This window comes from Schistocerca nitens, chromosome 6, assembly GCF_023898315.1.
Source record: "Schistocerca nitens isolate TAMUIC-IGC-003100 chromosome 6, iqSchNite1.1, whole genome shotgun sequence".
Classification (NCBI taxonomy): domain Eukaryota; kingdom Metazoa; phylum Arthropoda; class Insecta; order Orthoptera; family Acrididae; genus Schistocerca; species Schistocerca nitens.
This window is the reverse complement of record NC_064619.1, coordinates 470,489,397-470,510,357: the sequence shown is the minus strand read 5'-3', so window position 1 is coordinate 470,510,357 and position 20,961 is coordinate 470,489,397. Positions and strand designations below refer to the sequence as shown.

The following is a 20,961-nucleotide window of genomic DNA, read 5'->3' as shown; positions in this document are numbered from 1 at the left end:
CACCCTTTCTTCTGCATTGCTCTCCAGGAAACTTGGTTTCTGGCGATGTGAACCCTTGCTCTCTGTGGCTATCAGGGTTGTTACAAGAATCGGTCAGCTTATGAGAGGTTATCTGGTGGAGTCTGTGTCTACGTTTTTAACTCTCTTAACAGCGATTGTGTCCCTCTTCAAACACCTTTATAGGCTGTCACTGTTTGGGTGTGGACGCCTCAGGCTGTTACTGTCTGCATTCTCTGTCTTCTACAGGACGGTGATGTCCCGCAGCATGTATTGGCTGCGCTGATAGCCCAATTGCCGCCACCTTTTGTTGTTGTTGGGTGACTTTAACGCCAATAACCCTTTGTAGGGTGGATTGGTGGCAACAGACCGAGGCACTGTCGTTGAGCAAGTGTTGGCACAGCTCGACTTTGCTCTTCTAAATGATGGTGCCTCTACACATTTCGGTGAGGTGCATGGCATATACTTGGCCATCAACCTTTCAGTCTGCAGTACTGGCCTTCTACCGTTTGTCCAATAGAATTTGCATGACAACTTGTGCGGTAGTGACCATTTTCCAATCTTTCGGTCACTGCCCCAGTGTCACTCACCTGGGCGCCTCCCCAGATGGGCTTTTAATATGGCTGACTGGGACTCGTTCGCCTCCATTGCCACTCTTGAGCCTCTTTCTCATGGCACTGTTGATGTGGTGGTTCACACGATCACCGCCGGCATTGTTTCTATCGCAGAATCTGCAATTCCCTGTTCTTCCGGGTCCTCTCGACGGAGGACTGTGCCTTGATGGTCAACGGAGATCACTGAAGCGATTAGATATCGCAGACGAGTCCTCCAGTGTCGTAAGTGGCACTCATCGTTGGAACACCTCATTACCTTTAAACAGCTCTGATACCTTATTCGCTGACGGAAGCGGGAGTGCTGGAGATGGTATGTCTCCACCATTGGCACCTGTACCTCTCCATCGCAGGTTTGGTGCAAGATTAGGTGACTATGGGTATCAGACACCCATTGGCGTACATGGGCTTTCCCTGATTGGAGTAGACTATACTGATTCAGACATGATTGCAGAACTCTTAGCAGAGCATTATGCGCAGAATTTCGCTTCTACGAATTACTCACTGGCCTTGCGCTCCCTGAAAGAGCGTTTGGAAGGTCGGAGCCTTTCATTCCACACGCGCCACCCCAAATCGTACAATGCTCCATTCAGTGAGTCGGAATTCCACAGTGCCCTAGCCGCTTGACCTGATACGGCTCCCTGGCCGGATCGCATCCACTATCAGATGCTCAAACACCTCTCTGTGGACTGCCAGCGATACCTCCTCAACCTTTTCAACTGTATCTGGCTTGAGGGTGAGTTCCCCTCTCAATGGCGGGAAAGCATTATCATCCCATTGATGAAGCCTGGCAAGAACCCCCTGGAGGTGGACAGCTACTGCCCTCTTAGCCTCACCAAAGTTATGTGCAAGTTGCTTGAACGCGTGGTCAGCCGGATGTTGAGTTGGCTACTTGAATCTCGGTTCCTTCTGGCTCCGTCCCAGGGTGAGTTCTGTAAGGGCCACTTTGCCACTGATAATCTGTTCTGCTTGGAGTCTGCCATCTGCACGGCATTTGGCTGTCGTCAACATCTGTTTGCCGTCCTTTTTGCCATGTGGAAGGCGTAAGATACGATGTGGCAACATCCTCACCACGCTTTGTGGGTGGGGTCTTAGGGGCCCGCTCCTGATTTTTATTCAAAATTTTCTGTTGTTTCGTTCCTTCCATGTGCAAGTTGGTTCCTCCCATAGTTCCTCCCAAGTTCAGGAGAATGGGGTCTGGCAAGGCTGTGTCTTGAGTGTCTGCCTCTTTTTAGTTGCTATCAATGGGCTAGCTGCAGCTGTGGGAACGTCTGTATCGGCTGCTTTGTGTGCTGATGACTTTTTGCCAGTATTATATCTCTACTGGCATTGCGAATGCTGGACGGCGGCTACAGGGCGCAGTCTTGGGCCGTCACGCACGGCTTCCAGTTCTCGGCTGCCAAGACCTGCTGGCATCTCACTGTTCACCCTGAGCCACAGCTTTATCTTGACGGCAAACCTCTTGCCGTGGTGGAGACTCATCAGTTTTTGGGCTTGCTTTTTGAAGTACGGTTGACTTGGCTTCCTCATATTCGGCAGCTTAAACAAATGTGTTGGCGGCATCTTAACGCTCTTCGTTGCTTGGGTCACACCAGCTGGGGTGCTGATAGGTCTACCCTTCTAACACTGTATCAGGCATTGATTCAGTCCCATCTCGATTTTGTGAGCCTGGCTTACAGTTCGACATTGCCTTCCACGTTGGTGTTGCTTGACCCTATACTTCACCGCGGGATCAGACTTGCAATTGGAGCTTTCCGCACAAGCCCTGTAAAAAGCCTACTTGTGGAGGCTGATGTCCCTCCATTGTGGCTCCAGCACCAACGACGACTGGCCTCTTATGCTGCACGTGTTTGTAGCTTACCCGGGCATCCTAATTACGGTCTCCTGTTCCCCAACTCGGTCGTCCATCTTCCAGAACGGCGGCCCCCGTCAGAGTGTATGATCGTGGTTTGTGTCAAGGCTCTTCTCTTTGGGCTTGATTTTTCCCTCTCCCACCCTTTTTTCCAGCCAGTATATGTATACCCCCTGGTGTGTATCCCACCCAAGCCTTCGGCTGGATTTGGCACTGGGCCTGAAGGACTCAGACCTACCTGATGCCCTCTGCCGCCACTTTCTTTCCATCCTTGCCGCATTTCATGGTTCTGATGAAGTCTATACCGACGGTTCGATGGTCGCTGGTCGAGTTGCTCATGCTCTTACTCTTGGTGATCATTCTGAAAAACGCTCATTGGCAGCTGGCTGCAGTGTTTTCATTGCCGAGCTGGTTGCCATCTCTCGCGCCCTAGAGTATATCCGCTCCTGCTCAGGTGAGTCCTTCATTATCTGTAGTGACTCCTTGAGCAGTTTATGAGCTATCGACCAGCGTTTCCCTTGCTCTTGTCTGATGATCGCTATCAAGGAGTCCATCCATTCTCTTGGCCGTTGCGGCCGCTCCGCAGTTTTTATGTGGACTCCAGGTTATGTCGGCATACCGGGTAATGAACGTGTTGACACGCTGGCCAAACAGGCTGTCGGTGCACCGGCTTTGGAGATTGGCCTTTTGGAGTGTGATCTCCATTCATTTTTTCGGCAGAAGGTCCTTGGTACCTGGGGTGATGAATGGCGCACCTGCCTTCACTGAGCAAACTTTGGATCGTCAAGGAGACTACCGGTGTGTGACGCTCCTCCTTACGGCCCTTTCGCAAGGACTCTGTTGTACTCTGCCAGCTGCGCATTGGCCACACCTGGATGATGCATGGTTATTTATTGAGCCGCGATGACTCACCTCTCTGTTGCTGTGGTTCAGCTTTGACAGTGGTCACATTTTGTTGGACTGTCTGCTTTTAACTGCGCTCAGGCACATTTGTGCTTCCTGATATGCTCCCTGCACTTTTATCAGATGACGCTCCCATGGCACGCTTAGTTTTGAGTTTTATTCATGCAGGGGGCTTTTATTGCTCGATCTGAGGGTTAGTCTCTTTCTTTTGTGTTGAGTCTGGCCTTTGGCCTAAGGTTTTAGATTGGGCTTTTTAGTGTGTCTCTTGGTGGTTGGCTTTTCGTTTTTTTGTTTCCATGGTCGGCCAGCCACTGTAACACTCTGTGTGTTTTTAATTCCTCTTTTCTGGTCTTTGTCTATGTCTTTCTTGTTTCGTGTCATCCCTTGTCATCACCGTTTCTTGTTTTTGTTCCTTGTGGGTGTTCCATGATTGTGGAAAAAGGGAGCGATGGCCTTTTTAGTCTGGTCCCTTCAACCTCCACAAACTAAGCAACCAACACTATCCCTGAACATATTGGCTGCACTGATTAATGAGCTCCCTAAACCTCCTTTCCTACTTTTGGGAGATTTTAACGCGCATAACCCCTTGTGGGTGGCACCATGCTTACTGGTGGAGGTAGGGAGGTCGAAAATTTCCTGTCACAACTCAATCTCTGGCTCTTAAATACAGGTGCCCCCACACATTTCAGTGTGGCACATGGCACATGTTTGACCATTCATCTCTTGGTTTTGCAGTCCTGGCCTTCTGCCATCTATCCACTGGAGAGCATATGATGATGACCTGTGTGGTAATGACCACTTCCCCATCATCATGTCACTCTCCTGGAGTCATGCCCACGGATGTCTACCCAGATGGGCTTTAAACAAGGCAAACTATGCTGCCACCGTTGAATCCCCCCACCCACATGGTGCCATCAATGGTGTTGTTGAGCAGGTCACTACAACGATCATTTCTGTGGCGGAAAACTCGATCCCTCGATCTTTAGGGTGCCCCCGGCAGATGACAGTCTCTTGGTGGTCGCCGGAAGTTCCTGAGGCAATTAAAGAGCGTCGACAAGCTCTATAGCGACATAAGCGGCACCTTTCCTTAGAGCACCTAATAGCCTTTAAGCAGCTCCGTGCCCACGTTCGCCAGCTTATAAAACAATGGAAACAGGAGTGTTGGGAGAGGTACGTGTCAACCATTGGGTGCCATACATCACCTTCCCAAGAATGGATGAAGATCAGACGTCTTTTTTGGTACTAGAGCCCAAAAGGTGTCCCTGGCATGAACATGAATGGCGTGTTATCTACCGATGCAAACATAATGTCTTGCATCATGGTCTATTACAGGGGTATGAGCCATGAGGTGAAGGATTGGGAGCGGGGGTTGTGTAAAGATGTATGAGTATATTGTGTAGGTTCTGTGGATGGCGAAATACCACTGTGAGATGGGTGGGAAGGATAAATGGCAGGACATTCCTCACTTCAGGGCATGATGAGAGGTAATCGAAACCCTGGCAGTTTCGTGGGTAGTACTGAGTTACGAGGAGAATGCTGCTCTGTGGGCGGACGGTGGGACTTTGGGAGATGGTGGCAGGCTAGAAAGATAAGGCATGGGAGATATTTTAATTTTTTTTTCCCCCCCTCCAAGGTTGGGGGGGATAATTACGGTCGGTGAAGGCTTCAGTGAGACCCTCAGTATATTTCAGGAGGGACTGCTCATTACTGCAGATACAACCACCATGAGTGGCTAGGCTCATGCCCTGGTGCTGCTGCTTGCAATGTGGTTTCAATTGCCTGTGACTACAGTTGTGTGTGTGAGCTACGTTTGTGTGAGTATGTGTGCATGCACATGTTTGGGTCTATTGTTGACAAAGGACAATGGCCAAAAGCTTTAATTGTGGAAGTCTTTTTGTTGTGATTATCTGTGACTCAACATCTCCACTACATGGTGAGTAGCGACTTTCCTTCTCAATATTGTTACATTCCATCCTGGATTTTCCATTGTTTGACTATTGTAATTAAGTCTGGTTCAAACCAGAGAAAATGGAAGAGAATACACTTGTTGACAATTCAGGTGTTTACTGTTATTTACTTGTGTTTGAAGAAGCATTTTCTCTAAGGGAGCAGAAGAAAACATGAGATAACAAGCATAGTTTATGAATGTTGCAGTATTGTTTCTTGGAACATGAGATACAACACTGAATAGTTAGAGCTACAATGCAAAACTTTGATATTCAGAGAGGATTGCTTTGCATTGAGAGTACACCTGTTTTGATTAAGTAAGTGAAATAGTGTAAATAAATAGAACTTCTGTCTGAATTTTTACGTGAGCAAGAAGTAAGATAGACGTGACAGTGAACTGAAGCTCCAGCTTTCCTTAGCATTTTCACAAAACTTCATTACAAATGTTGGATTAGAAGGCAACGTGGAATCAGAAAACTGGTTCTCAATGATGAACATAACCTAAGGAAGGGCTAGTGTTTACACTCCAGCTATTAGCAATGGGAGACATTTAAGTTTGTGATTGTTTTGCATTTCAATAACTGCTATATTTCATATAGTTTCTGATGCCTACAACAACATATACAAAGTGCTTGAATGAGTGAAATATTACATACAGCCTATCACAAGCAGTTAGTGATTATGTCTTCCATGTATTTTAATTAGCCTAATAGGTATATATTCATACTTATTTACTTCTAAGAAATGTATTGTACTTTTCCTTTTTAATAAAAAGAAGCAAAAATCTTGTTTTTATTTGCTCTGTTCCCATTTAATGCAAGCATCTAAGGAATTTGTCTTCTTCACATGCCCAGTTAGACCTTTGACTACTTTGGCTATTTTCTACCAGGCATATTTCTTTTCTTTCGCATTTGTGCTGTGAAAATCTTGGATCCCAGAATCACTCATGACATCTATATTCTTGTAATACAAACGTAACATTATCTTCAGACCACTCAGTTGTGCACACAACTCATGTCAGCAACAAACGTAGAGAAGATAGTGCCAAAGCAGATAGGACACGAACTTCCTTTGCTAAAAAACCTACAAGCAGCGGAACACTAGAAAATACAAATTGAACAAAACCAAATTAACCAAATTCTATTTGCTCGTGTTCGCATACTGTTTACACCAGAGGTAATTATTGTTCACTGATTCACATTCTTGTGTTTGTTCCAGTGTAAACCAGGCTTTAAAGAGTTGATGAGTGCAGCAACTCATACTGTCATTTGTTTGATTATTGGTAAAGGCAGTGAAGTTGCTTCTAAAAGTAATGATGATTCCTAACCAATAAAACCAAAGTTCAATTTTTTTTTTATGCCATTGAGAAAGAGTTCATTACACAGGCCAACAAAAAAATTATTTTGGAAAGCTTTTTTTTACTTTGATAGCTGATCATTATAGATTTTATGAGCTGAATCCAAATGTAGCCTTAGTTTTTTGTAGCTTTCAAGCAATATGCTTTTTATTAAATAGCATTAAAATCCTATGCTATACAGTAAACAGGGAAATTAATGAAATGCTTTGTTACAACATAAGCATGGTTTGTATTTACAGTAAGCTACTTAAAACAATGATATGTGTTAATGGAGGTTTCACTTGTCAACTGGAATTGGCTTGTATTTTCTTTCTCTTTTTTCTTTGAAGCTTCTTGTGTAACTGTTTCTATGACGAGTTGCTTGCTGAACTTCTCGGTTAAGTGACCAACAGTAGTCCCCGATCATGATGGTGTTCCAGCAGCCTTGGTAGCGTTTTTCCATCACTTTAATGTCCTGGTGAAAACGCTCTCATTACTCTTCAGTAACATTTCCCATATTGTTCGGGAAGTAATCAAGGTGACTGTTCCAAAACTGAACGTTGAGGCTCATTAAACATCCTAAAGTTTTAAACTTCTTTAACATTGTAGCTATAATAGAAATGTATTCTGGGCCTTTTACGTGTCCTAAGAACTTTGTAAGCACTTGATTGAATGATACCCATGCTTCTTTCTCGTTTAAAGTCAAAGTTAACATCAAACATCAATTTTCTGAGGTCAGGTCCAAAAAAGACGCCTTCGTTTAGTTTAGCTTCTGAAAGGTGTGGAAACTTTTGGCAGAGATACTTAAAACATGGTCCATCTTTAGGCAAAGCCTTTACAAATTACTACATTAGGCCTAACTTTATATGGAGAGGTGGTAGAAGTACTTCTTTTGGATTTACAAGGTTTTTGTGTAGAATGTTCTCCTCGCCAGGTTTTAAAGACTCCCTCAAAGGCTAGTTCTTTCTGCATCTGTGTTGATCCCTAGCCCTACTGTCCCATTCACACAAGAAACATGGAAATTTGGCAAAGCCACCTTGCAGCCCAAGAAGCATGCATGTTACTTTTCGATCGCCACATATCGTCCAACCATGAGCAGAATAAGCTATTTTATTTAGCACTACTACTAAGTTTTCATAGCTTTCTTTCATATGCACAGAATATTACCATTGTGTAATAAAACAGCCTTTAAACTAGTTTTGGATGAATCAATAAATGGCCTCCAGTCTTCCTTTTTGTATTCAATACCAAACTCATTCTTCAGACTGGGAGCGTCTGAGCAGTACACTAAATCACCTTCTTGTTGAAAATACTTGAAAAATTGCTGCTCTCTCTTTCTGTAGATGTATATTCCGTTTCCAACTGTCAATCAGTTCTTTTCTTTTAATCTAGAGCCAAGCAATTCAGCTTTTTCTTTCGTTGAGCCCAGATCCTCAACCAAATCGTTAAGCTCTGTCTGGGTAAACAATTTGGGCTCTAGACTTTCTGTATTACAATGGAATTCATCATCATCTGGTTCATGTAAATCTGATTGTACATCAGAAAAGACTTCTGTTGGAATTGAATTTAAATCATCTGGTGGTTCATGAAACGGCAAATCTACACCATGCCTTACTGGTTGGATGGCGGCCAGAAGGTTAGGGTAGCTTATTACCTTCTTGTTTTTCGAAGTATGACCAGTAATATCAACACTGCAAAAGTAGCAGTCATCGGAATGATTTTTTGGCTCCCGCCATGTCATAGGAACAGCAAACCTAAAGGCTTTTTTTCCTTTTTGGACCATTTTCTCAGATCTTCAACACATATAACATACCATATGCAGCGCCCAAGATTGATCTTGATCACCAAGTTTAGATCCAAAGTATGATAGATAAACCTTTTTCGCAAAGTCTGTAATGTTTCCTCGGTGTTTTTTAACCACATATTCACCACAAATGTAACAAAAACTGTCAGCAGAGTTTTTACAACCACGATTAGACATTTTACGGAGCACATGGAGGTTAGTTTTACAGTAAACGAAACACCATCTGTTAACACAAAAATAGAATTGACTCTTTTTGCCAGCAAATGTTTTTCAGCAGTGCTACCAACATCATCTACATTCATTACACCTCTTTTTTAAATTATTTTGACTATATAAAAACTGTTAAATTCTTTAAAAAATCACTTAATTTAATAAATTTAGCTGTAAAATGTGAAGAAATGGTGGGTGATCAGTTTTTTAAGTATCGTATTTGTATTTTCCACAAAAAAAAACATAAGAATAATGTATTTTCAGGAAAAAAGTTTTTCCATCATTGGCCTGCGTTATCATTATGGTATGCTGCTTACCGTATGATTACCTGTAGTAGCCTTTATTGCAGTGACATTAACCTTGTTTCTTGTGCTTTCCTCTTCTTTGCCTTGTAAAACACGTACAGCAGTAGAAGCAGATTTGCTGTGCTGCCTATTTCATGAGTAAGATCTTCTCTTATAGAGTGAAAAATCTTATTTGATGTACCTAAAAATTAGGAATTCCATCTTTACTACCCTAAAAAAGAAGGTGCCATTTTAGATTTCTCATTCCACAAGAAATTGTGTGGGATAATTTTACGCTGCATCAGCATGTTATGTCCTTTCTTCTTATCTTTATTCTGTTATCTTATTTGATAATACGTTGTTACTAATCATTATTACTAGTCTTTTGATAGGATGCTTCAGGTATTGCTGCTGATTTATGAGCATAGGCCGTGGTCCAACACACAATTCTCTGTTTAACATTTCATCGTCCACTGCCAAAGAGATCATCAGAGGCTTTTTAATGACTATCACAAACTCAAACAGGTTCCGCAAGCCAAACCGTAACAGTTTTGTGATGGTTCAAACCTCTGATGATGTCTCCAGCAGCGGAAGACAACTTGTTAGGCAGATAATTATGCTTTGGACCCCAGCCTTATGTCCATAAATCAAATATTAGTATTAGCACAAATACCAGCTGTGAAAGCCCACATGCCCACATTCTATGATTAAGCTGCATCATTGTTTTGAAATTACTTTTGTGCCTATTTCTTCAAGTTTTGAATGCATTTTTTTCTAATGGCGTATTATGTCTTTTTTTTTTTTAAAGGGAGAGACAGCATCTGCTTTCAGCATTTCAGAATTTATATTTTTGGTGAAGAAGAGCAGCATTTCTAGTAATGAGGCATTAATGAATACTTGTTATTCTGCATACTGGATATTAAGAGATACCTTAAATGAAGCTGCACTCCCAAACTTAAGCTATGCTACCATGTTGGACAGAGGAAAGCTGTGCATAAACATCCTATCATGCTGTGGTGCCAAGTACCTACAAGTGCTTGTAGATACAGCATTGAAAATTGACAAGTTATCAGACATGTTTGCAGCAAATAACTCCGTTAAAGAGAATCTTGAATTCTTAATTTATTCCTTAAAAATATCAGTGGAAGCAGTGAAACTTACAAAAATAGAATATACATGTATGCCATTTTTACAAAAATACATACAATTGTTCCTGACAGTTTTAAAAAAGGATGTGCTGCAGAATTATCTGTATTTCAGTGATGTTCTAAATGCAGTGAACAATTTTACTGAACTAACAAAATGTGAACATTATGAAAAACTATGCATATCAGTACTTTGTGAATTAGCAGCTAAAGGTCAACCTATACCCAGTGTCAGTAATTTAGCACTGAAAGAATTCATTGATTTGTTAGCTTCGACGCACTCATGCAGATTCGGAAACACAGTTGCATTTACAATATCTTCAATACCTTTTGTCTTTTCAAAGCTGATTATTGCCTGGTCCAATTGGTCAGCTCAAGAATGGCAAACTATATGGACTTCACCTGTTCAATGTGCATTTTATGATTTGATCTTGAAGCTACTTGGTGTTTTATATGAATTGTTGCCCTCTGAAGGAGAAAATATTCAGAAAGAAAAGAGTACAGTTGATTCCATTTTAAATTTGCACAAACTTAATGTAAAATTAGTTTATCATATGCTGAGACAGTCAATAGATGTGAAATTGGAAAACCTTGACGCGGCCATTCCTTTGGTCACAAACATATTAGATTTCAGTCTCAAATGGGTGCTTCGTTTAAGAGACTATGGTCATGGAAACTGGATGCAATCATGGGAGCAATTAGGTATGTATTTGATTTACAGTTACCTATAGCACTTAATATGCCATTTCATTTCTTGATTCCTAATTTTATACATTTGATGTGTACTTGTGTAAATAGTCCTTCCCTAGTAGTAGTAGTAGTAGTAGTAGTAGTAGTACTATTAATAATAATAATAATAATAATAATAATAATAATAAAACATATAAAACAACACCACATAACAAACCTGACATCATACTCACCAATAAAAAGAAGAAATTAACACAACTAATCGAAATATCCATACCCAATACAACAAATATACAGAAGAAAACAGGAGAAAAAATTGAAAAATACGAGGGCCGTTCAGAAAGTAACCTCCGGTTGATTTAAAAAAATACACCAAGTTAAATAAAAATATTTTAATATATACATCTTACAACTACATCTTTGCACTATTTTTCTACATAGTCTCCATAGCGATTGAGGCACTTATCGTATCTCTTCACAAGCTTTGAAATCCCTTCTGCATAAAAATCACCCGCTTGTGCCTGGAGCCAGCCTGTGACCGCATCTTTGAGCTCTTCGTCGTCATCAAACCGCTGTGACCCGAGCCATTTCTTCAAATGCATGAAGAGGTGATAATCACTTGGCGCCAGGTCTGGGCTGTAAGGTGGATGCTTGATAACGTCCCACTTGAAGGACTCAAGAAGGGCCGTTGTTCTGCAAGCAGAGTGAGGACGGGCGTTATCGTGCAAAAAAACGATACCGGAAGTCAGCATACCACGGCGTTTGTTCTGTATAGCCCGTCGTAACTTTTTTATTGTTTCACAGTACATGTCTTGATTAATGGTCGTACCACGTTCCATGAATTCAACCAACAACACCCCTTTGGCATCCCAAAACACCGTTGCCATCAGTTTTCTGGCAGAAAAATCTTGCGAGGCTTTTCTTGGTTTGGTAGGCGAATTTGAATGTGCCCACATCTTTGATTGTTCTTTTGTCTCAGGGTTCACGTACTTAATCCAGGTTTCGTCACCGGTCACGATTCTGTTTAACAATGGTTCTCCTTCGTCCTCATAACGTGACAGAAAGTCTAATGCAGAGGCCATTCTTTGAGTTTTGTGGTCGTCGGTAAGAATTTTGGGCACCCAACGTGCACAGAACTTACGGTAACCCAATCTTGCTGTCACTATCTCGTACAAGAGAGTCTTAGAAATCTGTGGAAAACCAGTAGACAACTCCGACATTGAGAAACATCGATTTTCACGAACTTTTGCATCAACTGTCTGAACGAGTTCGTCAGTCACCAATGATGGTCTACCACTCCTCTCTTCATCATGAACGTTTTCTCGTCCACTTTTAAATAAACGTACCCATTCACGGACAACTCCTTCACTCATAACTCTTGGTCCGTACACGGCACAAAGCTCACGATGAATCGCTGCTGCAGAATATCCTTTGGCTGTAAAAAAACCTTATGACAGCACGCACTTCACATTTGGCGGGGTTTTCTATTGCAGCACACATTTCAAACTGCCACAAAAACTAAACTAGCGCAGGTACGACGTTCACTCGACCACGGCTTGATGCCGACTGACCTGTTGAGTGCGTGAACGCACAGATGGCGTCGCTACTCCCCCCACAACCCACACTGTGACCAATTGGAGGTTACTTTCTGAACCGCCCTCGTACATCCAACTGGCTGAGGAAGTCAAGGACATGTGGCATCATGATAAAGTAGACATTATACCAATTATACTATAAACTACAGGAGTCATACCACACAATATCCACCAGTACATCAACGCAATACAGATACATCGAAACATATATATACAACTACAGAAACCTGTAATTATCGATACATGTTCAATTACCCGAAAGTTCCTAAATGCAATGTAACATATACCGTACAGTTAAAAGGAAGTCACGCTTGATCAAGGTCCACGTCACTTTCCATTTTTGAGCAGACATAACGTCTGAGAAAAGAAAGAACAATAATAATAATAATAATAATAATAATAATAATAATAATAATAATCCCTGTGGAGGCCCGGGAAAAGAATAGGCCTCCGGTATGTTCTGCCAGTCGTAAAAGGCGACGAAAAGAACAAACCACTAATAGGGCTAACCCCCCTTTTAGTGTGATTAGTTGGTTCAGGACAGAACTAAAGAAGCCTCGGACAAGCGCCGTCATGGTCGGGGACGACGCTTGAACCCTATGCCCGCCCACAATGGTAACGACACTGCTAGCCAACTGGAAAATGATTTAAATCCAAATAGAGGTGTTTTGCAGGATATGCTTCCTGCAACCACCCTAGAAGGAAAACAAAGACAGAGGATGAGATGGTCAGATGAAGTTAATCGACACCTCATGTTCTGTTATTACCAAGCAACAAACCTAGGAACCAACACAACTGGATACAGATCACAAGTATACACAACATTTATTACCAGATACCCAGAATTAAAATTTTTAACAGAACAACGACTAGCTGATCAGATCCGTGTAATAATCAGAAATAACAGGATACCCCAGTCAGAATTAGAAAACATCAAACAACAAGTACAACAAATACTGGAACAAAATAATGTGCAATCAGAAGAAGAAGAAAATACAGTAATGGACTCAAACATCCCAGAGCAAACAAACAAAGAACAACACGCACCAATTAAACAATCAGAGGAAAAGGAAATCTTAAGACAGCCACCAGAACAAGCACAAATAGAACACGAAGTGACACAGATGCTAGATATAGAAGAAAAATTTCAGCTAACATATATAGAATACAAAGACACAAATACAGACATTAGACCATTCTTGCATAGACCACCAAATAACCCACAAGTCGAAACAACAATAAAAACTATCAACACAATCATACACAACAAAATAAATGAAAACACAACTATGGAAGAGTTACAACTACTGGTTTATATAGGAGCACTCACTACACTAAATATACACACTAGACCGAGATCAGAACCAACCAACACACAGAAGAAACCCACAAAACCAGCATGGCAACACAGGCTACAGATCAGAATAGAAAAACTGAGAAAAGACATCGGACAGCTAACACAATTTATAAGAAATGAAATCTCGGAAAAAAAACGAAAAAGGTTAGGTAAAATCTCACAACAAGAAGCGACAGAGCAATTAGACGAAAAGAAGCAGAAATTACAAGCATTAGCCAAACGACTCAGAAGATACAAAAAAAGTGAAAATAGAAGGAAACAAAACCAATCATTCAACACAAACCAAAAGAAATTTTACCAGACAATAGATAACACACACATTAAAATAAACAATCCACCAAACATAACAGACATGGAACACTTCTGGAGCAACATATGGTCAAACCCGGTACAACATAACAGGCATGCACGGTGGATACAAACAGAAACAGACACATACAAGATGATACAACAAATGCCTGAAGTGATAATTTTGCAACATGAAGTCACCCAAGCAATTAATTCTACTCACAATTGGAAAGCCCCTGGAAATGATAAAATAGCAAATTTCTGGTTAAAGAAGTTCACCTCAACACATTCACATCTAACTAAATTATTTAACAGTTACATTGCAGACCCATACACATTCCCTGATACACTTACACATGGAATAACTTATCTGAAACCTAAAGATCAAGCAGACACAGCGAACCCAGCTAAATATCGCCCCATAACATGCCTACCAACAATATATAAAATATTAACTTCAATCATTAAACAGAAATTAATGACACATACAACACAGAACAAAATTATAAATGAAGAACAAAAAGGCTGTTGCAAAGGAGCACGAGGATGTAAAGAGCAACTGATAATAGATGCAGAGGTGACATATCAAGCTAAAACTAAACAAAGGTCGCTACACTACGCATACATTGATTACCAAAAAGCTTTTGATAGTGTACCCCACTCATGGTTACTACAAATATTGGAAATATACAAAATAGATCCTAAATTGATACAGTTCCTAAACATAGTAATGAAAAATTGGAAAACCACACTTAATATCCAAACAAATTCAAATAATATCACATCACAGCCAATACAGATTAAGCGTGGAATATACCAAGGAGACTCATTAAGTCCTTTCTGGTTCTGCCTTGCTCTGAACCCACTATCCAACATGCTAAATAATACAAATTATGGATACAATATTACTGGAACATACCCACACAAAATCACACATTTGCTATACATGGATGATCTAAAACTACTGGCAGCAACAAATCAACAACTCAACCAATTACTAAAGATAACAGAAGTATTCAGCAATGATATAAGTATGGCTTTTGGAACAGACAAATGTAAGAAAAATAGCATAGTCAAGGGAAAACACACTAAACAAGAAGATTACATATTGGATAACCACAGCGACTGCATAGAAGGGATGGAAAAAACGGATGCCTATAAATATCTAGGATACAGACAAAAAATAGGAATAGATAATACAAATATTAAAGAAGAACTAAAAGAAAAATATAGACAAAGACTAACAAAAATACTGAAAACAGAATTGACAGCAAGAAACAAGACAAAAGCTATAAATACTTATGCCATACCAATATTGACCTACTCATTTGGAGTAGTGAAATGGAGTAACACAGACCTAGAAGCACTCAATACACTTACACGCTCACAATGCCACAAATATAGAATACATCACATACATTCAGCAACAGAAAGATTCACATTAAGCAGAAAGGAAGGAGGAAGGGGATTTATCGATATAAAAAACCTACATTATGGACAGGTAGACAATTTAAGAAAATTCTTTATAGAACGAGCAGAAACTAGCAAAATACACAAAGCAATCACTCATATAAATACATCAGCTACACCACTACAATTTCATAACCACCTCTAGAACCCTTTAGACCACATAACATCAACAGATACGAAGAAAGTAAATTGGAAAAAGAAAACACTTCATGGCAAGCACCCGTATCATCTAACACAGCCACACATCGATCAAGACGCATCCAACACATGGCTAAGAAAAGGCAATATATACAGTGAGACAGAAGGATTCATGATTGCAATACAGGATCAAACAATAAACACCAGGTATTACAGCAAGCATATTATTAAAGATCCCAATACCACAACAGATAAATGCAGACTTTGTAAACAACAAATAGAAACAGTAGATCACATCACAAGCGGATGTACAATACTAGCAAATACAGAATACCCCAGAAGACATGACAATGTAGCAAAAATAATACATCAACAGCTTGCCTTACAACATAAACTTATAAAACAACACGTTCCTACATACAAGTATGCACCACAAAATGTACTGGAGAATGATGAATACAAATTATACTAGAACAGAACCATTATAACAGATAAAACAACGCCACATAACAAACCTGACATCATACTAACCAATAAAAAGAAGAAATTAACACAACTAATCGAAATATCCATACCCAATACAACAAATATACAAAAGAAAACAGGAGAAAAAATTGAAAAATACATCCAACTGGCTGAGGAAGTCAAGGACATGTGGCATCAGGATAAAGTTGACATCATACCAATTATACTATCAACTACAGGAGTCATACCACACAATATCCACCAGTACATCAATGCAATACAGGTACGTCCAAACATATATGTACAACTACAGAAATCCGTAATTATTGATACATGTTCAATTACCCGAAAGTTCCTAAATGCAATATAACACATACCGTACAGTTAATAGGAAGTGACGCTTGATCAAGGTCCGCGTCACTTTCCATTCTCAACCAGACTTAACGTCTGAGAAAGTAAAGAAATAATAATAATACCCGTGGAGGCTCGGGAAAAGATTAGGCCTTCGGTATGTTCTGCCAGTCGTAAATGGCTATGAAAAGAACAAACCACTAATAGGGCTAACCCCCCTTTTAGTGTGATTAGTTGGTTCAGGACAGAACTAATGAAGCCTCGGACAAGCGCTGTCATGGTCGTGGACGACGCTTGAACCCTATGCCAGTCCACATGGTAACAACACTGCTAGCCACACGGAAAATGATTTAAATCCAAATAGAGGTGTTTTGCAGGACATGCTTCCTGCAACCACTCTAGAAGGAAAACAAAGACAGAGGATGAGATGGTCAGATGAAGTTAAGACACCTCATGTTCTGTTATTACCAAGCAAGAAACCTAGGAACCAACACAACTGGATACAGATCACAAGTATACACAACATTTATTACCAGATACCCAGAATTAAAATTTTTAACAGAACGACGACTAGCTGATCAGATTCGTGTAATAATCAAAAATAACAGGATACCCCAGTCAGAATTAGAAAACATCAAACAACAAGTACAACAAATACTGGAACAAAATAATGTGCAATCAGAAGAAGAAGAAGAAGAAGAAAATACAGTAATGGACTCAAACATCCCAGAGCAAACAAACAAAGAACACCACACATCAATTAAACAATCAGAGGAAAACGAAATCTTAAGACAGCCATCAGAACAAGCACAAATAGAACATGAAGTGACACAAATGTTAGATATAGAAGAAAAATTTCAGCTAACATATATAGAATACAAAGACACAAATACAGACATTAGACCATTCTTGCATAGACCACCAAATAACCCACAAGTCGAAACAACAATAACAACTATCAACACAATCATACACAACAAAATAAATGAAAATACAACTATGGAAGAGTTACAACTACTGGTTTATGTAGGAGCACTCACTACACTAAATATACACACTAGGCAGAGATCAGAACGAACCAACACACAGAAGAAACCCACAAAACCAGCATGGAAACACAGGCTACAGATCAGAATAGAAAAAATGAGAAAAGACATCGGACAGCTAACACAATTTATAAGAAATGAAATATCAGACAAAAAACGAAAAAGCTTAGGTAAAATCTCACAAGAAGCGATAGAGCAATTAGATGAAAAGAAGCAGAAATTACAAGCATTGGTCAAACGACTTAGAAGATACAAAAAAAGTGAAAATAGAAGGAAACAAAACCAAATATTCAACACAAGCCAACAGAAATTTTACCAGGCAATAGATAACACACACATTAAAATAAACAATCCACCAAACATAACAGACATGGAACACTTCTGGAGCAACATATGGTCAAACCCGGTACAACATAAGGTCAAACCCGGTACAACATAACAGGCATGCACGGTGGATACAAGCAGAAACAGACACATACAATATGATAGCACAAATGCCTGAAGTGATAATTTTGCAACATGAAGTCACCCGAGCAATTAATTGTACGTGATAAAATAGTAAATTTCTGGCTAAAGAAGTTCACCTCAATACATCTAACTAAATTATTTAACACGAATATAATAGAGGGAAACATTCCACGTGGGAAAAATATATCTAAAAACAAAGATGATGTGACTTACCCAACGAAAGTGCTGCCAGGTCTATAGACACACAAACAAACGCAAATATACACATAAATATCGTTTGTTGCGTTTGTGTCTATCGACCTGCCAGCACTTTCGTTGGGTAAGTCACATCTTTGTTTTTAGATATGAATTATTTAACAATTACATTGCAGACCCATACACAGTCCCTGATACACTTACACAAGGAATAACTTATCTGAAACCTAAAGATCAAGCAGACACAGCAAACCCAGCAAAATATCGCCCCATAACATGCCTACCAACAATATACAAAATATTAACTTCAGTCATTACACAGAAATTAATGACACATTCAACACAGAACAAAATTGTAAATGAAGAACAAAAAAGGTGCTGCAAAGGAGCACGCGGATGTAAAGAGCAACTGATAGTAGATACAGAGGTGACATATCAAGCTAAAACTAAACAGAGGTCGCTGAACTACGCATACATTGATTACCAAAAAGCTTTTGATAGTGTACCCCACTCATGGTTACTACAGATATTGGAAATATACAAAGTAGATCCTAAATTAATACAGTTCCTAAACATAATAATGAAAAAGTGGAAAACCACACTTAATATCCAAACAAATTCAAATAATATCACATCACAACCAATACAGATTAAGCGTGGAATATACCAAGGAGACTCATTAAGTCCTTTCTGGTTCTGCCTTGCTCTGAACCCACTATCCAACATGCTAAATAATACAAAAATTTGTTAACATTGAGTATAGATTTAAATGTCAGGAAGTCGTTTCTGAAAGTACTTGTATGGAGTGTAGCCATGTATGGAAGTGAAACGTGGACAATAAATAGTTTAGACAAGAAGAGAATAGAAGCTTTCGAAATGTGGTGCTACAGAAGAATGCTGAAGATTAGATGGGTAGATCACATAACTAATGAGGAGGTATTGAATAGGATTGGGGAGAAGAGGAGCTTGTGGCATAACTTAACTAGAAGAAGGGATCGGTTGGTAGGACATGTTCTGAGACATCGAGGGATCACCAATTTAGTATTGGAGGGCAGCGTGGAGGGTAAAAATCATAGAGGGAGACCAAGAGATGAATACACTAAGCAGATTCAGAAGGATGTAGGCTGCAGTAGGTACTGGGAGATGAAGAAGCTTGCAGAGGATAGAGTAGCATGGAGAGCTGCATCAAACCAGTCTCAGGACTGAAGACCACAACAACAACATAGTCACGGGAAAACACACTAAACAAGAAGATTACATATTGGATAACCACAGCGAGTGCATAGAGGCGATGGAAAAAAACAGATGCCTATAAATATCTAGGATACAGACAAAAAATAGGAATAGATAATACACTCCTGGAAATTGAAATAAGAACACCGTGAATTCATTGTCCCAGGAAGGGGAAACTTTATTGACACATTCCTGGGGTCAGATACATCACATGATCACACTGACAGAACCACAGGCACATAGACACAGGCAACAGAGCATGCACAATGTCGGCACTAGTACAGTGTATATCCACCTTTCGCAGCCATGCAGGCTGCTATTCTCCCATGGAGACGATCGTAGAGATGCTGGATGTAGTCCTGTGGAACGGCTTGCCATGCCATTTCCACCTGGCGCCTCAGTTGGACCAGCGTTCGTGCTGGACGTGCAGACCGCGTGAGACGACGCTTCATCCAGTCCCAAACATGCTCAATGCGGGACAGATCCGGAGATCTTGCTGGCCAGGGTAGTTGACTTACACCTTCTAGAGCACGTTGGTTGGCACGGGATACATGCGGACGTGCATTGTCCTGTTGGAACAGCAAGTTCCCTTGCCGGTCTAGGAATGGTAGAACGATGGGTTCGATGACGGTTTGGATGTACCGTGCACTATTCAGTGGCCCCTCGACGATCACCAGTGGCGTACGGCCAGTGTAGGAGATCGCTCCCCACACCATGATGCCGGGTGTTGGCCCTGTGTGCCTCGGTCGTATGCAGTCCTGATTGTGGTGCTCACCTGCACGGCGCCAAACACGCATACGACCATCATTGGCACCAAGGCAGAAGCGACTCTCATCGCTGAAGACGACACGTCTCCATTCGTCCCTCCATTCACGCCTGTCGCGACACCACTGGAGGCGGGCTGCACGATGTTGGGGCGTGAGCGGAAGACGGCCTAACGGTATGCGGGACCGTAGCCCAGCTTCATGGAGACGGTTGTGAATGGTCCTCGCCGATACCCCAGGAGCAACAGTGTCCCTAATTTGCTGGGAAGTGGCGGTGCGGTCCCCTACGGCACTGCGTAGGATCCTACGGTCTTGGCGTGCATCCGTGCGTCGCTGCGGTCCGGTCCCAGGTCGACGGGCACGTGCACCTTCCGCCGACCACTGGCGACAACATCGATGTACTGTGGAGACCTCACGCCCCACGTCCACCCGGCCTCCCGCATGCCCACTATACGCCCTCGCTCAAAGTCCGTCAACTGCACATACGGTTCACGTCCACGCTGTCGCGGCATGCTACCAGTGTTAAAGACTGCGATGGAGCTCCGTATGCCACGGCAAACTGGCTGACACTGACGGTGCACAAATGCTGCACAGCTAGCGCCATTCGACGGCCAACACCGCGGTTCCTGGTGTGTCCGCTGTGCCGTGCGTGTGATCATTGCTTGTACAGCCCTCTCGCAGTGTCCGGAGCAAGTATGGTGGGTCTGACACACCGGTGTCAATGTGTTCTTTTTTCCATTTCCAGGAGTGTACAAATATTAAAGAAGAACTAAAAGAAAAATATTGACAAAGACTAACAAAAATACTGAAAA

The 20,961-nt window shown here is 41.2% G+C and overlaps 1 protein-coding gene across 1 annotated transcript in view; it reads left to right on the top strand.

The window, feature by feature from the left end:
• Positions 1–20,961, top strand: part of LOC126262833 (uncharacterized) — a 267,488-nt gene that overhangs the window by 56,344 nt on the left and 190,183 nt on the right. Inside the window, exon 4 of the mRNA XM_049959686.1 lies at positions 9,753–10,791. Coding sequence (XP_049815643.1) covers positions 9,753–10,791 — 1,039 coding nt within the window. The remainder of the gene's footprint in view (positions 1–9,752; positions 10,792–20,961) is intronic.